The 20,716-nt window shown below is 42.2% G+C and overlaps 1 protein-coding gene across 1 annotated transcript in view; it reads right to left on the bottom strand.

Moving 5' to 3' along the window:
* Cad96Ca (tyrosine kinase receptor Cad96Ca) overlaps positions 1 to 13,738 on the bottom strand; it is a 53,385-nt gene extending 39,647 nt beyond the window's left edge. Inside the window, exon 1 of the mRNA XM_072298159.1 lies at positions 12,900 to 13,738. Coding sequence (XP_072154260.1) covers positions 12,900 to 12,951 — 52 coding nt within the window. The 5' untranslated portion in view covers positions 12,952 to 13,738. The remainder of the gene's footprint in view (positions 1 to 12,899) is intronic.
* Positions 13,739 to 20,716: the final 6,978 nt, after the last annotated feature.

Raw genomic sequence — 20,716 nt, 5'->3', positions numbered from 1 at the left:
TAGAACAAATTGGGGGGAAAATTATCTGAATAATTGAGAGAAAAATCTTTGTAGATTTACCAGAAAATTCATGTTTTACCAAAGGAAATGTGGCAACGCCTGAAGGTTCATACGGCGTTTTTCCTTAGCACGGTAGAATGGCTCTCGTTTCTCTGAACAGCAAGTCGGGAAAACCCATAGAGTACATAGAGTCGTAATGTAAATGGGAGAGCTGGCGCCATGTTCTGCTCGACGAGTTCCGAGCCCGGTGTGCGCCGAGTTCGGGTCACTTTTTCGATACATGTTCGATCCAAAATGGCGGTATGGAATACGTGGTGATTCCTATCTTCTTCGCTTACATCAGATGGCCGGGTACCCGTGTATCGCAAACAATCGATTATGTATCGAAGAAGTGACCCGGCGTCACACAGGGGTCCCGGATTCGGGGACCTGGAATATGCTTTTAAGTGGCGCCAGCTCACCCACTTACATTACGACTCTATGTACTCTATGGGAAAACCCGAGGTTCTCATCTTCTGATTATTGAAACTAATTTCGGAATGAGGAGAGGTGCGCCCGCAAGGCAATAGAACTGCTTGTTGGATCGGGGGGGGGGGGGGGGGGAGGGAGGCATGAAGGCAAGAAGAGAGAAAATGCTGCTTCTGCTGCCTCACTGCTCGAGGCTGGACGTTTGTCCATGTTCTGCCGCGCCGCGCCGCGCGCTATGAAGAGAGAGCAAATTGAGTAAACATTGAGTAACAAGAGCGCTCATGGATTTACCCAGATCAGTGTACTTTTCTTGAGAAAGCTTAATGGTGCCAGTCGTTCGATAAAGCTGATAGCTGCGTTGTCAAATTTCGTACGCTGCAGTGGCAAGGATAAACGCCGGCGCCGTATGAACTTTCTGACGTTGCCAGGATTTCTTCAGATGGAATAGTGAGGAAAGTTATGCGTAGGTTTCTTCAAAAATTTTTCAGGAGCGTTGGTTTACAAGGTCGTCTAACATTTTTGATGCAAATAATTATAAAGTTTCCTAGAAAATTTGTTTCTTGTCGGAAGAAATATAGCAATGGCCGAATGATCAAAGTCCATTGTGCCTTAGGAAGGAGGTATTACCCGACCGTATTCTGCCGTGCTAAGAAAGAACGTCATATGAGCATTCGAGAGTTGCCAAATTTCCTTTGATAAAACATGTATTTTTGACGTAATTAAAAACACATTTTTCCTCTTTTCCAGATAATTCAGAGTAAATTGCGTACAAAATTATCTGAAAATTTTGGGGAAAAATATTTTCAATTTCCCAGTAAATTCGGTTTTTAACGAGGGAAATTAGGCAACGTCTGAAGGCTTACACGGCGTTCCTCCTTAGCACGTCCATATAGGTAAGGGTATAACTCTGCCGGGCTAAAGAAGAACGCCGTATGAACATTCGAGAGTTGCCAAATTTCCCCGAATAATAAATGTATTTGTAGGGAAGTTGCGCATATTTTTCCTTGAAATTTTCAGATCATTTTCGGTTAAATCGTGAACAAAATCGATTGAAAAATTTGAGGGAAAATATTCACAAGCTTCTCAGTAAAGCCGATTTTCCTTGAAGGAAATATGGTAACGTCTGAAGGCTCATGCGGTGTTCTTCCTTAGCACGGCAGCTGGTAACAGGTGGAGCAAGTGATAAACGTCAAAGGTTGGCAACTACCCCTTCTCACCTGAGATCTAGAGTCGTCGCCCTTTTTTTGGATCCTAAGATCTCCATATGTAACTCAGGGTCCATACTCACCCTATAAAGGTACTATGGGAATCGTCATTCGAAATGGGTGCAGGATTATTTTTCTCGATTCGATCCGTGGGGTCCTGGATTAGATTTCATAGAATTCGCGGTCAGGGCAGAGAGCAAGTCGAGAGGATAGGCTGTCGCAGCCTAACCGCTCGCACGGGTCGTCAATGCGGCACAGCTTGCAATTGCAGCAAACATACTGGCTTCGGCTTCCATTTATCAATCATCATCATCTTGCCGCGCTGTGTTTCCACCGCCCATGTCCCCTGCCACGGAGAAGGACCCGCTTTTTGCGGTTTTATCAACACTCCGCTCTAGTAGATGTATGAGGGCATCGCGATCATATCGTCCTGGAAACCCAGCGCTTCTCTCCGCGTCCGCCACCGTGCGAGCGAGCTTTGGCAAGGCTGCATCAGAAGCTTACCCGAGTGACTAATGACGCTAACTGCACAAGTGCATATTCAATCATGCACCCTCCGGTGGCGAAGCGGGAATGACCCATTATCGATATTCCCCCATTTGAAGCTGTGACAAAGAATCGATTGTTATAAGATGTTCGTTGCCAACACCCTGATTATCGATCCTTTTTCATGGGTTTATAAGGCAGATCAATCGATCCATTGCAAAGCACACTCGCAACGCCAACTCGCACTTTCGAGCCTGAATCCGAGGCCCGATGTCCATGTTTTCTGGTTTTCGACACAACGCCTGTGACAATGGGCGAGCACTTGAAAAAAGGGGAAAATAATAAATATCAGTGGCGTCATTTGGGGCGGGGGGAGGGGCGGCTCCTGCGTTTCAGAGGGTCTCACTGGAAAAAAACACATTGGGTCTAGAGTCTAGACTCTTGAAAATATTGACAAGATAAAGGACTCTTGATTCAATGAGATTTAAGCTTAAATCGAAAGGAAATCCGTTCAAATTAAGAGGCTTGGTTTGGTCTGATTCTTCTGTCTGGTCTTCTTCAATCTGATTGAATCAAGAGTATTCTTTCTTGTCGATGTGCTTAAGAGTCTGGACTCTAGATCCAATGTGTTTTTTTTCCAGTGCTAGAACAAAAACAAGGAGAATAAATCAAACTTGCCGAAAACTTGATTTTTTAAAAAAAAAAAAAAAAAAAAAAATTATTAATTAAATACGCCGAGGTGGCGCATATGCATTCATATTTGTCTAAAAAACCTGATTTCTCGTCAAATTATTATCGTTTTCTACATGAAGGAGTCGGAATGAAAAGAGCCACCTCTTAAAAGGAAATCATGGTCTATGTTGACAAATTCAGACAGTGCATGGGGGGAATTCATATTTAAATTCGGATTTTACAATTCTCAACCCGGCAAATGAAAATCCGAGGGAACCATATTTCGGCTCGTCTGATGAGCAATACTGGTGAGCTCTGGTTAACAATTTGTTATGTTCCGCCTGCATTTTTCCTTAATTAAATGTACGATTTTTCATTTTTAATTAGAGACGTAAGCTGGAACCTTGTTTACGGATTCCTGCGGTATACTGGGAGAGCGGGATTTCGGAATCAGACAGCCGTATCTCGTGGGCGGGAACAATTTCTCTGAAAGGACCGATTGAGGGCTAAAAGCTAAAATTAATTTGCATTTAGTTCAAAGAAACATATATTCTTCGACTTGTTCCCGGAGCCTACTGCGAAATTACAATACGTAGAACAGGGTCCGGGGAATTTCCGCGGAATTTCCTTTTGTGCCGGAATCCGTCTTTCCGGGAAATCTCGAACCCCACTCTTGACAAATTTGCACTAGTCAACGGACAAGTAAGGTAAAAAGCAATGGAGCCCCGTTGAACCTCGCACAATATTTAAACGACGAAATGACCAACTCATACGGAACGACCTCTGATTTGCATAGAGTTTCTCGACCATATATTGATTCAAAATACGGGACGATTCTGCAGCTCCTCGCTAGAATATTCATGCACGAATCTGACGAATTCAGAATCGAGAGATTGAGAGTTGAGACACGGAACCGAGCCGGGCGTAATGAGCACCGAGATGAGAGGACCTGGAACCCGCATGATATGAGGCGTTGCGGTGGTGAGTGTGGGTCGAGGAAAATGAAGGTGACCAGCGGCATAAGGGCCGTTCCACACTGAGCCAGCCGGTTGCGCGCGGGTATCGGTGCGGATTAATTTAAGCCACGTCTACACAGGCACTGTGGGACGCGAAGTTCCCCGCGCGACCGAGCGTCATTTTTTTACGATAGAGTCAGTTGAGATTCTGTATACTGAGAATAAAGACAATGCGAATCCATTTCTGATTGGTTCCCGTATTTTAGGCCATCCCAGTGTCAAACAGGAATGAAGATCACAACTTCACCAACTGCAAAGATCATGAGCTGGAATGGACCGGGGAATTTGGAGTACGGCAAGGAACAAATGAAATGAGAGAGGGGACAGAAATAGAAATTCGGGAATGGGTTATGATCAAAAATTACAAAAAGCGTCCGATTTGTGTAATTTTTACTCCCGTTTGTGACATCCATAAGCTGCGTTGTCTCAACTCTCTCTATAAAAGGACTCTAGTCGAACTCTGCCTCAAGAGGGGAGAAAAGTGAGATTCCTTTATCACACCTTAGAAGGGTTGATTCTGCATTACAAGAAAAGTACTCAAAAATTCCAAAAATTGACCCGTTAGGCATAGATTAGTTTAGATTATGAGGAAGAAAAATGGGTAATTTGAAAAAAAATCGGATACATTTTGCCGTCACTGGCCACTGGTGCAACCCTTGAAATGATTCAATGTAAATTATCTTAACATCATGAATTATGCAAATTATGGCTTTAAACTGTGGCCCATTGCTCTTGAGTGTAGGGCGAGAAAGTGTTTGGCATCGAAAACTGAAAATCAAGTTTTTAGACGTCAAACTGGGTTTTCGCAGTGTTGAACATTTTGAGATTCCTGCACCTTGAGGTTTTGCATACCTACATGGAGAAAAAAACCTCGTGCGTGGGACCCGAAGTTTAGATCATATGGATCTCTGAAGTTTTCGGATTGAGCATCCGAACACTTAAGGTCTAGCTGTCGAGGTTCAAATCACACATCTGTAACTTCAGTTCTTACATCTGAAGTACTTCAGATGTAAGAACTGAAGTTTCAGATGTGTGATCCAAACCTCAGCAGCTGGACCTTAAGTGTTCGGATGCTCAATCCGAAAACTTCAGAGATCCATATGACCTAAACTTCGGGTCCCACGCACGAAGTTTTTTTCTCCGTGTACCGTCATGACATCATGATAGCAATATATTTTGAAGCTACCTGTTGCTACCGATGCGTACCTGACCGATAAGGCAATTCGCGCGTCCAACTTCCCGCCGCTGCGCTGCAAGTGGAAACGTAACTTCAGGCCGATTCCGGCACAAATTCGTCTCTCTTTTGACGGAAGCGCTTATTTTAATATCCGAGAGAGCCCCGGAATGCAAGGAGCTTTACGGACGGCATGACTCACATGGAAATTGAGATACGATTTTACGTCCGAGGGGCGAATTAGGAGCGCTCGGCAGCGCGGCATTGCGCCGGCCATCGGGTCAACAGCCCCGCCAAAAACCCGCCGCGAACTGCCACGCTCCTTGCACATTCCGTCTCTTACCGACTAACAATGTTTCTCCATTTTTCGTCGCGTAGAAACGGGTTCATGACTATGAAACTCATCAATTTTTAATAAAACTGGAGAAACTGGTGAGAGCACGCATGACGTCGAACTATGCTCATAGGATCAACGATAGATGCTGTGGAATTAAAAGGGGGTAGAAGGGGAATCCAACCCGAATTGCATCATCCGAAATTTTTCACCCTGTACCGCCTACCACTATGTTCTACATAGCAAATAGCTGGGGGAAAGGGGTGACGGTAGAAGTGGCGTGCTATCATCGTATCTGAGATGGGAGGATATATGGACCGCGTTGAACAGAAAGGAATCAAACCACATTATATATTGCAAAATTTAATTGGGCGAATCAATTTTTTACATGAGAACGGTTGGGCGGATTTTCTTGCAAATTTTAGTAAATTTTCTCCATAATACAAGGCAAATTCCTTAAAATTTTCAAAGGAATCCGCACAAACGTTCTCTCGTAAAAAATTGACATGCCCAGTTAAATTTGGCAATAACTGGACGGAGTTAAACAGAAAGGAACCAAGCCACATCAGGATCGAACCGAGAAAAAAAGGTTTAAAGTTTGGCTCCTCCATAAGACTCAATGTAAAAGATAAACTTCAAGTTCAATTTCTGCAAAATTTGCTTCAACAAAAACTTTGAATTTTTGGCGATAGATAGTAGAGCAGTGGTTGAGTTCAAAACCACTCATAACTCAATTTTTTCCAAAATGTGGGTTGGTTCCTTTCTGCTTAACTTAGTTCAACTGACGTGGATTGGTTCCTTTCTGTTAAACGCGGTCCATCTACGTGTATTTCGATGCAGCAACCTTTAGCTAGGTATTTTCACTTTTAGTGAGAAACTGTCGGGCATTTTGAACTGATTTTTCTTCCGGTTAAACTAAAAAATCGGCACAATTTCAGACCGGAATTTACATTCATATATCACTGGAAAAATTGAATCGTTTGTGTCTCTTTTGCGACTTGGAAATGGAGATATGCATACGTGCTTGGGAAGCACTGTTCTCTCAATTGAATTCAGGAATAAATTATTATTTTTAAATCATACCCTCATAATCTATCATGGAAAAACGAATAGAAACCCCTAACCCATAGCTAACGGATCATGGGGTAGGTTCAACAAATGCAAGATTTGCAGGCAACTCGAGATGCAAAACCTAGAATTGCTGCCTGGAGGATGTTCCCTGGCCTACCTCGAAAATTGAAGGCGAAATAGCTGAAATCGTATCATTTACACCCCCTCCGTTTGTGTCATACTTGTATTCTCTAGAATTCCCGTAAGAAAACTCCACTGATTACATCGCGTTTGTCATCATAACGGCCGTGGTGAAGAAATATCAAACCCCACACGATGGATTAAAACATTTCCCGGAACTAGTACCAAATTTCGGAACTTTTGAAATTTTTCTGGATTTTTCCCGGAGCTTTTGAAATTCCTGAAATGTTCCGGATCTTTGGCATTTTCCGGAACTTTCTTGGACCTTTTGAAAAAATCTTAAAAAAATTCCGGAACTTTTGACGGTCATGGAATCGAAGCACTGATGAAGATAATGGTATCAATGACGTCAAGAGATGACGATAATGGTGGAGAGGAAAGAGGAAACATTTCACAAGGACCGGAAATAATTTTTCAGGACGGAGTCAACTCTTCCATAAGAAGTTGAGGATGAGATAGATGAGATTTTCGCGGAATGGCGGCGTGCTCCTCGGCGTTCGGTGTCAGAAATCCAACGGTGCAGAACTTGCACGACTTGATCGGTTTCTTCCGTGACACCGTGCCAAATATCGGAGCAGCAAATTCTTCCACTTCAGTTTCTTCTCCCACGCTTTGCCCACCTCTGTCGAGTCGGTATCATGCAAACTTAAATGGACCCGGTTCAGCAGGGAGGGAAGTGAGGTCGAATTTCTTGGCTTATTTCAGAAACAGCGTAGTTGCTATTGTTTCCCTATGCGAGCGGTTGCCTTTATCAATCGTGACTCCACTAACGGAGAGGTGAGACTACTTATTGAGATGCGCCCTGTTGTTCGTATAACTGCGTGCTTTTCAGCTCAGTTTGAAATACGGTTATTGACGGTAAAACTACCAAAACACGTACCTCGTTTGCGGTGTTTAAAAATCTCCGCTCTCGTTTTGTTTTTTTGAAAGAGAACAAATCGAAATAATTTTTTGAAATTTTAACAGAATTTTCTTCGCTTAAAGAGAAAAATACACGAAAGTTTTTGAGAATTGACGTTGAGTAGTTTTCAATTTAAAAAATAAAGTATGACAGGAGGTCTGCAACGTCGCAAACCGAGATACGTGGTCTGGTAGTTTCACCGTCGTTATGCTCTCACGTCCTCCTGTCGGGGGAGCGACAATATGTCTACATGCAGTGGGCACCATTTAGCGTGTAAAACGAAAATAAAAAAAGAAAACTTGGTTTATTACGTCATCCGAAGCTCGTCATCCACCTAGCAAGTGGGTCAACAACCGAAAAAAAGATGATGACTGTTGCTGCGCCTCTTAATTATGTCCATAAAGGAATGTTGAATCCCTATAGAGTACGTAGAGTCGTAATGTAAATGGGAGAGCTGGCACCGTGTTCAGCTCGACGAGTTCCGAGCCCGGTGTGCGCTGAACTTCGGTCACTTTTTTGACACATGTTTAATCAAAAATGGCAGTGTGGAATACATGGTAATTCCTATCTTCTTTGTTTACATTGGATGGCCGGGTCCCCGTGTATCGAAAACAGTCGATTATGTATCGAAAAAGTGACCCGGCGTCACACAGGGGTCTCGGAATTCGGGACCTGGAACCTGGAATATGCTTTAAAGTGGCGCCAGCTCTCCGACTTACATTTCGACTCAATGTACTCTATGTGAATCCCCGAATGTAAAAGTTTCCACTTGTCGCCACGAGGTTAGTGGAGGGTCTCTTTTATGGCCTGGTTACACGATCAAATTCCCGTCAAATTCCGATCAAATGGTGACTGGTGCGCACCATCTACCATCAAATTTCTGCGGCCTGCAAAAATTTGATGGTAGATGATGGAACTGAGGGGCTCATCCTTCTATTCCACCCGTGCTTTCCACACAACCGTGCTATAAGCATTTCATGCTTATTTCAATCAACACGCTGTTTTAATTAATTTTACTCATCATTCTAGATAACTCTCGACCGCCATCTTGGTCATCATTTTGATCGGAATTTGACGGGAATTTGATCGTGTAACCAGGCCATTAGTCTCAGTTTTCGGATATGACGAGGCTGGGTTTTCACATGCGAGCTGACAAGGATGGGTGCGCGATGCGCCCGCGGCTCGGGGCAGGGGCTCGCGGTGGCCGCGGCCGCGGTAGGGTAGGGGCTCCTCCTCAAGCACAAGTCACTTTCACCGAGTTCCAAGAATGTCGAGCGGTGGAAACTTTGTCCATGGCTCGCTCGCTCGGCCAGCATCAGCTCCGCACGGCTCAGACCCGCGACCGCGGCGAGGCAGGTCATCATCGCCGGCCGCGCCGCACCGTGAGATCCTCGAAAAAGTAAAAAAAAAAAATCCAAAAACCAAAAAAGTCCAAACTAATTAGTTGTGAGTGGGAGACTAATTGGACTAAAACGCATTTTGAAATTCGGAATTACAGTTTTTGGCTCATCTGTAAAAACACTTATGCGCACAGGGAAACTAATGGTACATGCGTTGTTTCTGAACTCCGCTAGAAATTTTAGTTCCTAATTGCAAGATTGCTAAATTTGCAAAATAATTTGACTAAAGTTTGCAATTTGGAACTATAAATTCTCGCCCGGGTTAAAAACAACGTATGTTATATTAGTTTCCCTATGGACATACGTGTTTTTCCAGAAAAGCCAGAATTTATAGTTCCAAATTTGCAAAATGCAGTCCAATTGGTAAATGGCAAGTGTCAGGTCAGGAGCACTTGTCTTTGGAACAGATCGAAATACTGAACTTCGAGTCCTCAGAGCATTGACCTCAGGGATTTCAGATACTGACCTCATGAGGGTCTCGAACACTGGGCCCAGTTTCTAAAGGCTTTGAGGTCAGCATTTCAGTTATGTTCCAAAGTCAAGTGCTATTAACAAACCCTATTTTCCCGTGAGGTGATGGGTACTAAACCGCATACTCACATGATCTCCAGGAAATCTTGTATTCGCGACAAAATTTCCGAGGACATTTCCGGGAATTTCAATGATATTTGCGCGAAGAACATTGTAGATGAAATTATTTTTCGAATTCGATGGATGGATGAGGAAGCAAGCAGCTTCGTGGATGTGTTTAAGAGGCTTCTGCAAAGACCCCCGGAGTGTGCCCGGTTAACTTTACAAAAAAGGAAATCATCCGCATTTTAATTTTGCTGCTCACGGAACAAATATACCATGTCACTTTTTCATGAATGTCGTCTCGATAAATAAGACGATTCAAGGTTGCATGTCCTGTATCAGGTCCTGCTGGAAAGAGGAATCAGCTTGGTGACGAAATCACCGCAATTCGAAGAAAACGACAAAAGAACCCAGAAAGTTTAACGGTGCAAAGTGAACTGTTCCTTCGAGCGGAAGGAGTGCTTTCATGGTACTGCCGTGCTAACAAAAAACGCCGTATGAACCTTCTTGCGTTGCCAAATTTCCTTTGATAAAGCACGAATTTCCGGCTAAACTTATGAATATTTTTCTTCTAATTTTTCAGACAATTTTGATAGCAATTTCAACTATAGTCCTTGAAAATTGTAAGGAAAAATATTCATAAATTTCCTCAATAATAAACATTTTGTCGAAGGAAGTTTGGCAACTCTCGAAAGTTCATACGGCGTTTTTCCTTAGCACGGCAGGGTAGCCTATCAAGCGAATAGCAGTGACAGTAAGTCAAATCCTTGATTGGCTTCCATGGGTGCCGTGGAATCGCCCATGACCGACTCCTGATTAGATCTAGTTTCTCATCGCCAACTTTCCCATGAACCAGCTATGGTCCATTTACGACTGATCAGACAAACTAAAAAGGGACTTTGATAGAAAAATATGTAAAATTCGATTTAAAATTAAAGTGGTTTTTAGTTTGCCGGATGTAAGCCGTCTGCCTTTGGCGATCCAATTTTATAATAAAGGTGGAATGGGTATACCTAGACAAGGGCCGTTTTTGAGCTCACCCTGAATTTTCTCAATTCCACGATTTTTTGCTCATTGAGTGTCTGAATTATCGGAATACATGATTTGTTTATTTTCGGTCTCTTTTTGGGTTTACTTTTGGCATAAAAATGGGTTTGGAGACCGATTTTGGCGCAAAATGCGGGTTTGCGGTTGAATGCAGAAAAATCCGCGTTCTCGAGGGCGTTCGAAAAAGCCCTCAGATCCATGTTTAGGCTAGATCTAGATCTAAATAGAGACCAGAAATGACCAAATCATGACAGAACGACACGTCCTGTGATGTGTTTTTACGGATAAGCTAGAAATTGTAGCACCTAATTGCAAAATGTCGTCCAATTATCGGTGAAACTTCCAAGCTTTCTTCCAGAGACAAAGAGTGTCGGACAATCTTGGCCACAGTCATTATGAGCTGGGCTAGATGAATGTGTAAAACAGTAATGCTGCAATGTACTCGAGTTCCTTCTCCTAAAATTTGACCCAATGAGCCAGCTAAAAAACCGTCTATATTGCATGTATCGAGACAACTAATTGTAAAACTTCTTCACTGAAGAAAGCTCCAGCTGTGAACGCGGTAAGCAATCACATCATCCGTTCCGGGCTCAGAAGCCGGGAGTTCCAGAACTCTTGACTGATCCTGGCTCAAGAGCCGGATCAATGGCTGCTAAAGCTGGAAGTTCCGGCCTTTACACCCGGAAGTTCCGGCCGAACCGACTGGGAAGTCGACTGGGAACCGACCGGAACGACTGGGATTTCTATGTCGCCCCTATGCGGTCCGAGTTTTCGTGCTCAGAGTCATGCCTATTCTTCAGTGAATGCTCCAGGTATTTACCGGGGATTTGTCTCACTGGACCTCACCCCCCAAAGTCATGCAGCTTCAAAACGTACCAAAATATTTAACTACAAAATCGTCTGATGTGATGTTCAACAGTTACCCAACGCGTGCCGAGCATTCGTGGAGTTACGATACATTAACGAACTTGTTCCTTCATCTCTTGCAATGTATTTATGAGGAATGGGGGGGGGGGGTGTCAATTTTGAAATGCAAATATCAAGACTGAAGATTTCAGCAATAGAATCCTCGTGCCTTGAAATTACGCAATATCTATTTGAGAATCATAAACCTGTGGAGTAAACCCTATTTCAATGGAAAACTGCCGTAAACTCACAAGCTGCAACGCAGGATGCGAATCTTTTCATCCTTATGGGTTTCCCATGCATTGACCGCTTTTGGCGACAGACGTCATTTAAACTACAGCTGTCGAAGCGATAACTTAAAAACGAGACGAGAAGCCTGAAATGACTTTTCAGAGGGCGGGATGGAGCAGGGGCCAGGGGCCTCTTGAAATCTCCAAGCAATCGATTTCTCATGCCCGAGACGGGAGGGGGCGGTGGGAGGGTAAATCGAATTCAAATTTATAGCCCTAAGAATGACGCTGTCTGCACTGATCTTCGCCCTCTCTAACCCTTTCCCTAAATATTCTGAGGCAGGGGTAGATGCTCAGAGAGGGGGGGGGGGGAGGCTCTGATCGCTCTTTTCACCTATATTGGATCCGCACATAGCTGCCACCTTTCAGTGATTTCCTTCAATTTCCTCTCATGTAACTGAGGAAAAAAGAGTTCAATACAATTATAAAATTGAGGTTCAGAAGCTGAGGTAGCTTCACAGGGTTCTCAATAAGGACGAGGAGTTTGTGTGTACCCTCAGATTTGAATATTGGACAGTAAAACGACAAAATCGAAGGACTCTTTCAGAGGCGGATCCAGCAATTTGGCAACACCGGATTCCCTCCATAACCCATGGTAAATAATCGATTGTAGGAGCACCTGGTCCCTCCAAGAATCGATATATTTCCATAAGTTTGAATGGAGAAAAACAATGTTGCCAGTTTGCTGGATCGACCAATGGGCTTTTTTTTAAAGGTGAGACGCCGCCCTTCAAATAGCCTGCTTAAGAGTGACTGAGGAATAGAGGAAAGTTCTGGACCCCTCTCTCCTTTCACTCGAAATTCCTCCCCCACTCTAAAGAGGGGGATTTGTTGCAGTTTTCAGGCATTCTTCATATTCAGATCAATTCTGCATCCCCTAACTTTTAGAAAACTTTCGGCTTTTTATGCCCCAGATAGTGTAAGTCATGAACTTAGTGATAATAACCATGTATGGGAAGTGGAGCACAAGTGGATTGTGGATACTTCGTCAGAATCTTCCGTCTTTCTTGATACATCACGAGTGGAAGAATCGTCTATCTGGATGTAACTTATCGAAGAGTAACCATTACAAAAAGCATCGTATTATATACTATTATATTGTAAATGATATAAATGTCAACAGTTGCCGTAGCTATGAGACAAACATGCAAATCAAACGTAAAGAATATAAGTTACCTGCGGAATAAATGTGAAATAAGGTCACTATTGCCAACCATTGTCGTTGCATAATGATAATCCTACTTATTGTCGAGCATCAAGAATATTTTCCTCCACTCCTTGATTGATTCATAACATGATCTCATCCCTTGAGTTAATCCAATTCAGGAGGGATGATCCACCGACACCGAACACTCAGACTAACACTTTCCTTCTCGGGGGTTCAAGTCACCATTGGATATATTCCAGATCTGGGACCGCACCAGCAACATCAAATGAGTATAACTTCCAGGCGCACTATTCCACAATGATGTACACAGTAAACACGCACACTCCCGAGGGATTTAACACCCGATCACGCACAGATGCGTATCTTTCATTCCCCTGTCACCATTCTAATCATAGATTTAGCCAGCACTTGACCGAGTTATTATACAAAACAGGAGAGATACGTTAGGAAACTGAAACGTCGAATTCAAAATGAGCACTGGTCTAACTGTGCTTAGAGAAATAATAACAAACCACCTGTACGCGCACTACACTGTCGTCAAGAGCAGAATCCAGGCTCGATCTGGCTCCACATCACACCGGGCAAACACAGCAAACGTATCCACGTAAGATATTCGATTGACCTCGCGGAAAGCTCTTGGGAAAACCGCGGAGAAGGCGTGAAACGAAACGGGGCGGCATGAAGGGAACTATTGACCTGTTTTCAAAGGCGTATCGCCATTTTCGATCCTTGAATGATTTTACAGCTGGTGGCTTGGAAGACAACTACGGTGTACTTGGGTTGGGAGCATACTTTCACATCTCGGCTCGGCGGCACGGCGGCGGCGCCCCTCTCCTGAAGACTGGCTCTCCCCACTCTGGCGCTCTGCCGCTCGGCCGCTCCGCCAGAACGCCAGAAAGCAGACATTAAAGCAGCTCTGACTAGGTCCGCGGCCGTACCGTGGCGGAGCAGCCCGGCCAGGTGAGGCACCAGCTCAGACCGCGGCGCGGCGCGCGGCCACGAGGCTTCACTGCTCAGCCCGGCGCACAGTGGTCAAAGAAAATAGAAAAGAAGACTTCGTAAAGGACAACGACAAATATGACGACGCCGACGAAGGAGAGGAAGAAGTATAATAAGCAGAAGATAAAGAATAAAGAGAATAAGAAAAAGAATAAGAATAAGAATAAAAAGGATGAGAAGAAGAATAAGAAGGAAGTATGAAGAATGAGTAGGAAGATGAAGAAGAATAAAAAGAATAATAAGAAAAAGAATGCTAAGAAAAGAAGGCTAAGAAAAGGAAGAGTAAGATAAAGAAGGCTAAGGAAAAGAAGAATAAGATAAAGAAGGCTAAGAAAAAGAAGAATGAGAAAAAGAAGGCTAAGAAGAAGAAGAAGAAGAAGAAGAAGAAGAAGAATGAGAGCAATAATAGGAATAATAAGAAAATGAGAAGAAGAAGGAGGAGGAGGATAATGAGGTGCTGTTTACAAAATACGTAACGCTCTAGGGGGGCGGGGGGCTCAAAAATGCTGAAAAAGTGCGTTACGTAATTTGTAAACGCTCCCTGAGAAGAAGAATAAGAAGAAGAATAAGAGTAGGAGGTATACGAGGGGCGAGAAGAAGAAGAAGAAGAAGAAGCCTCTTTATTCCAGATGAAGACCCGATGGAAATGACCTGGTCTCTGTACGAATCGCATGGAAACGTCACGAGTTCCATGTCGAGATCGCAAGGAAATTTCTCATTTTCATTTCCATGAAGATTTGATGGAAGTGACCATGATGCCTCCATGTGAGTTGCATAGAGACGTTATGATTTCCGTGCCGAAGGACACGATGTCAGTCGATTTCCATGAGATCACCTGGAAATCGAGTCATATTTCTATGTGAATTCACATGGAACATTTTTAGCAGGGAAACCTAGGTATCTGGTTAAATTGCTCTGATTGTCTCTGACTATTAATGAAACCATATTTGATTTCTTTCGAGTTTTCTCCATGGAAAAAAGGAATGATAGATTCAAACATATTTACAGCTGACTTTGGCGCGCGGACTACTATACTGCTTCCGCTTAAATGCGTGGGATTTGCGTTACATTATAATGAGGCACAACAAGATTTTTCAGTTTTCGGCTACTCATAATGTAGAAACTAAAGTTGAGCTATTTGCCGACTTTATAAATATGTGCAATGATTGCATAGTTTTGGTCGAAACGTTTGCATGTCCACTTTGTTAAGGTAAAATTGTAAATATATTAACATCCTTCTGCTCCTGCACATTGTTTCTTTCTTAAAGTCGGCTAATGGCTCAACTTTTGTTTTCGTATAAGGTATAACTTTAGCCAGCAAAACTGGCGATATTTTCCAGTGTGCGGCTTTCAGAGATATGCGTTGCGGTGGCAACGGATCTAGAGACCTTTCACCTGTGAATCCTGCGATCATACCTGAGAAAGATCTGATTTAAGCCTGTCCGAGTCCCGAGTCCGAGTGCCTCTCATTCTATTCTATTCCACCCCTCCTCCTCCTCCTTCATTCATTTTATGGCTGTGACTGTGACTGAATGTGAATGAAAAGAAAGAATCCCCAGATATCACTCACGATTGAAGGTGTCGAGCGCGCAGTCATGGATTTTCTAAGCTCATACAATCAGCCTCATCAAAAGCTGTGAAAACTTTCAAGCTAAGCGTCTGAAGAAGTGCTTACAGCCTTGAACTTTAATTACACAGATCCCATAATCAGAGACAAGAGACCCTCCACTAGCCTCTCGGCGACAGGTGGAAGCTTTTATCATCGGAGATTCAACAATTTCTTATGGACAATTATAAGGGAACAACAGTCATCACCCTAATTTTGGCTGTTAACCTACCTACGTGGTGGATGATGAGATTCGGGTGACGTCATAAGCCAAGCAAGTTTCCCAAACTTCGGCCATTTTCGGCTTGTTTGCAAAACGAAACTGCCATCACGTTGTTGAACATCAATCATGGAGGTAAGTCAACAGTAGAATGCTGAAGTACCGAAAGTAAAAGCTTCCACCATGGCCAAGATACTAGTGGAGGGTCTCTTGTATCTGCCCATAATGCAGAGATTTATTATTTTTGGATAGTGATGGATGTATTGGTCCCTTTTCTTCCCCTGATCAAACTTATTCGTTTAATATTTTTGTGATTGATCTCTTGCATGCCTTAGGGATTTGAGATTCGCAAGCAATTCGCAATTCGGTAAAATTTCCCGAGAAACACGATAGTGTCACTAGTTTTCTTTGAGATAAACCTACAAGCTCCAAAATAAGCTATCAATATAGAAGCCGTATTGGAGGGATCAGCCACGTAATGGGAGAGTCCACCTTAAATAGCTTTTTTGAAGATCGGGAGTTCATTTCGGAGAAAAAACAAGGGCACCATCGTATTTCTCACAAAATTTTACATGAGAGAAAGTACTTAAACTGCATATGCCTCAGGCGTGCAAGAGCTCCGTTGGTTGCAGTATATCGTTTCCTGAATATACGCTAGGAAAGCAACTGCAACTTCTCCCAAAAAAGTTGAGGCGTGCATCGTTATTTTTACATTATTCATATACTATCTGATACCAATACCTTCAGATTGAAGTTAGACATGACTTACTGCGAGACAAGATTTGTAGGCGGTATCGCTTGCAATTGCAAAGCCTTGATCTGATAACTATTGCAGTATGGAGTATGTTATCTGGCCTATTTCGAAAATTGAAGGCGAAATAGGAATATGCTCAGCTCCCGTACCTCCTTCGTGTAAAGTCTGTCTCCTGTAAAATTTAAACTGAAAAATCTATTGATCGGTTGGATGAAACTCCAGCGACGAAAAATTAATATGATCATGAATGATAATTAATGAAGAGCATTTGACAGTGCAGTGTTTCCGTGTCTAGATAGATCACTTTAGATTATATCGAATTTTTCTTGTATTTGCCGTTAGTTTGTTATGTGTGGTTATGTGAGATACAAAAAGATTAGGTTATAAAAAGCACTAGAGCTTGTAATCTATCTCGTTTGATTTGCGCCTTCAGCAGAAACGGTGTATCAGCCCTGATATGGGTACAGAACAAGACCAAAAATCTTTATCTTCAAAATTTTCCGATAAGTCATCGTCTCAGTTTTCAAATGCCTCCGTCTCACAATATTAATGACGAAAAAATAGAAAGATGGGAGGTTGTCTGCAAATATTGCTACCTTGCCTGCATTCACACGTGATCTAACGTACAGAATAAGTTTTAAAAAGGAAAGAGACGAAAAGGAAGACCATGTGGCCTTAATAATAAAAAAAATATAAAAATAAGTACGCGAAAATGCGTCGTGAGGTTGGTTGTTTCGCAAACTCTATTTTTCCAAACAGGACATGATTTCCACAAAATGTGAAAAAAATTACTGAAAACATGCTTTGACGAGCTCAATAATTGAGTATTTAAGCATTTTTCATTGGAGAACAGCGCCACGGAGAAAGAAGATTGACGGCAGTCTGGCCTAGGAGAGTAGGAATGAAACTTTCAGAGAGGATTTAAAAGTCTTCTTACTTTTTGCTCATTAAAACTTAAATTCTTAAATCTTATCTGATGGAAAGTTCCCTACTTTTTATTTCCTCTTCCTCTTAGCTGGGTCCTGTCTTTTATTCAATTCCACTGATAAGTAAATGTACATTAAAAGAGGAGGAGTGCACGAAAAGCTTAAATTGGAAATAACTGTAAAAGGGGTGAACAGCAAGGCTGAGTTTGAGAACGATAACAAAAAATAGATGAAACAGATTTTTGACGGCGGATTTGAGTCCTTCAACGACGCATTTAACTTGGATTTCTCTTAGATTCCTCGTGACCGTGGTGTGGCTCCTTGAACTTTAATGTACAATATCTCATCGTTTTTTCCTGAGGACAACATATTGGTCTTATACTCTTTGCGTCTTCTTTTGCAAAGTTGCAGACCATTGGCGGATTCAGCAAACTAACAACACCCTTTTTATCCATTTAAACCTATCATATATGTATCAATTCTTGGAGGGGCACTAGTATCGAATATTTAACATAGGTTTAAATGAAGAGAATCCGTTGTTGCCAAATTGCTGGATCAGCCCCTGTTGCAGACCTCTTGCCATACTCTATTTTTTCTGTGGACACCTAGTATACGTAATTTCTTTAAAGTTCCTTGATTTTTCTTTTCTAGCGAAAGAATGTGAAAATTTCAAGAGCTAAAATTGGCTTGCTCCTCTTCGAAAAAACAAACCAGGAAAGGAAATCGTGAAACACTGCAATGCAAATACATGATTAATTGGCCATTAATGCTACTTTAATGAATAAAAACTTCCTATTGTATTTATGCTCAACCATGTTCATGCATGGGCATGGATAAACTTGATCGAAGAAAATAATGAATAATTTAGAGTGGATATTTAAAATTAGGGGTCTCATGAAAGTTCCGGTTTGGATGGAGTTCAATGCCACATGACATATGAGTATGTCATAGTAATAGGACATGTGTTTCATTTCCATTCTTTCACCATAAATTTTTTTATTCTTTTTTTTTTTCATTCTTATAACGATCTTCAGATTATTATTTCGTTATTCCAGGAAATATAACGTCTTAGCATCGGTTTGAAATAATAGCAATGGTTATCCCGATTAGTGATTAGGTAAATCTATGCGTTTTTCTCTTAAATAAACCAATCACCACTGGCCATTTTTTAAGAGCTGAAGCCCCATCCATATCAACTAAATGAAGCCTTATTGAATTTCTCCTTCAAGTCTTTGCCTTTCATATTTTGTTAACGCATTCGCACCACACATTTTGCCCAGGATCCAACTGAAGGCGCACGAAACACACAATTCTTTGGGGTTTGCTAAGATTGGGGCTTTCCGCATCGCATTTAGGCAATTAACAATTACCGGGCGACTTGTTGAGAATTATTTGTCCCCTTGATTAGCTTGGGAGGTTAAGAGACGATCGCCACCCAAGAATCTGCTGCGAGATCCTGAAATTACATATTACTTCGTATTTGTATTAGTTTTAAATCCTCTTAAATCCCTTTAAGGCCTTAAAGTTCTTAAAATTTGCATTTGAGAGACCCTGAAGGGCCCCCAAAGCCTCAAATTTAGAACACACATCAGGGATACCTAGGGAGCTTTTGGAGCCTCAGAAGTGATGAAGGGACCCCCGACTATAGAATAACATTTTTAGAGGTGTCAGCGGTACTCGTGGGGTTTCTAAAGTTTCAAGGAGGCCCCGAGGAATCAAAACTGTAATATCCAGATTTATCAACATGAAAACATTCAGCAGTAAGTGTGGATACCCTGAATAAGATTCAAATTTAAAACATTCAGTGGTATCGGAGGGGTCCCTGAATTCTTAAAAGTGACGGAAGGGCCTTCCCAGGAATCATAACTCTCATAATCGTAAGTATTATTGGGGCCTGCGAGAAATTTAAAAAGATAGACGGGATCCCATAGTTTCGAATTTTAAAATTTATTACGATCTGTACAGCGTGGGTAGCAGGTATGAAGTAGTACACTTGTGATAGAGTACTCCCTGTCGCTTATATAATAGGTCAGTTTTGCTGATCACAGAATTCTGTTATAATGCTTGATTCTTGTAGATTAGCTAAAAATAATAAGATCTGTCTAAACAGCAACTCTGTACGTTGAATATGAACCAAGGTATCGTCCTTAAAACAGTCGAGTTTTAGACTCCTCCACCGCGGTAATGACACCCTTTCTTGGTTCCTGCTACCTTGCTTTCATCCGAGTTTCCCGTTGAACAACCAGTGTAAATGAGGCGTCACGCCGACTGATGAAAGGAAGGTGGAAGAAACCAAGGGTGTCACTACCGCAATGGATGACGTCTAAAACTCAACTTTTCAAGGGGTGATATTTCGCTTAATGTTGAACGTAGAAAGTTGCTGTTTAGACAGATCTTCTTATTTTTGGCTGATCTACAAGAATCAAGCACCAAAACACGATTCTGTGACCAGTGCAACCGACCCATTTAGTCATATCATCGAAGGCAACTCCATCAAAATGAGTGCTGAATAATGTAAGAAGGGGGTGGCATTAATCCGCTGGCCGAATGCTGAGAGCAACTACCACTGTTCTCAAGCCGCTCAAGTTGCCTATCGAGATATTTAAGGCGAACGGAAGGGAGCAAGTTAAAAACAATGCTAGTGAAGAATTAAGCCGCGACAGCAGTGAACAAACCAAGGGAACGTGGCCGGAATTTTGCGAGCTACTATTCCTGCTTGCAACTACTTGCAAGTCAATCAAAAGGTCTATCGAGATATTGAGGGCGAACTGGTCGGAACAAGTTAGAAACTGCCAAGCGTTGCATCAAGAAGTTTTCGAACAAAGTTTCATCTCGATAGACGGCTCAAAAATTTGGTTGATCATTAGGTGGATCTGCGTGTTGACTCTGAAAAATAAATTTAACAATCTGAAGACAAGAAGCACAATATTTTTGTTTATTGCTCGGTCGAGTGGAAAGGATAAATCCGACAGTTCGTATTTTCTCTCAACCTGATCATATGCTTTTTGGATTCAGGTAATTGAGTGGTTTGGTAACTTTCTTCCAAACATTGCATAATCGGAGCCTATTGCAAGAAAAATTATGATTATAAAAAGTGTGGTGATTGCAATGGCAACGTTCGAATATTGTACAGCATACATTTACTCGCGGTATGGTCCGTATGATTTGATTTCTTACAACTGGAATAGATATTTGTGTTAGTTTCCTTGTTTTTGATTTTGGGCGTCCCTTGTATGAGTTTGCCAGTCCTGAGCGCTTTTTCAAGTAATGTACTTTCAAATGTAGAATTTTAGGAGAGTAATTTTAATCTCATTTTGCGG

This window comes from Bemisia tabaci, chromosome 3 (assembly GCF_918797505.1).
Source record: "Bemisia tabaci chromosome 3, PGI_BMITA_v3".
NCBI classification, from domain to species: Eukaryota; Metazoa; Arthropoda; class Insecta; order Hemiptera; family Aleyrodidae; genus Bemisia; species Bemisia tabaci.
This window is presented reverse-complemented; position numbering and strand designations above follow the sequence as displayed.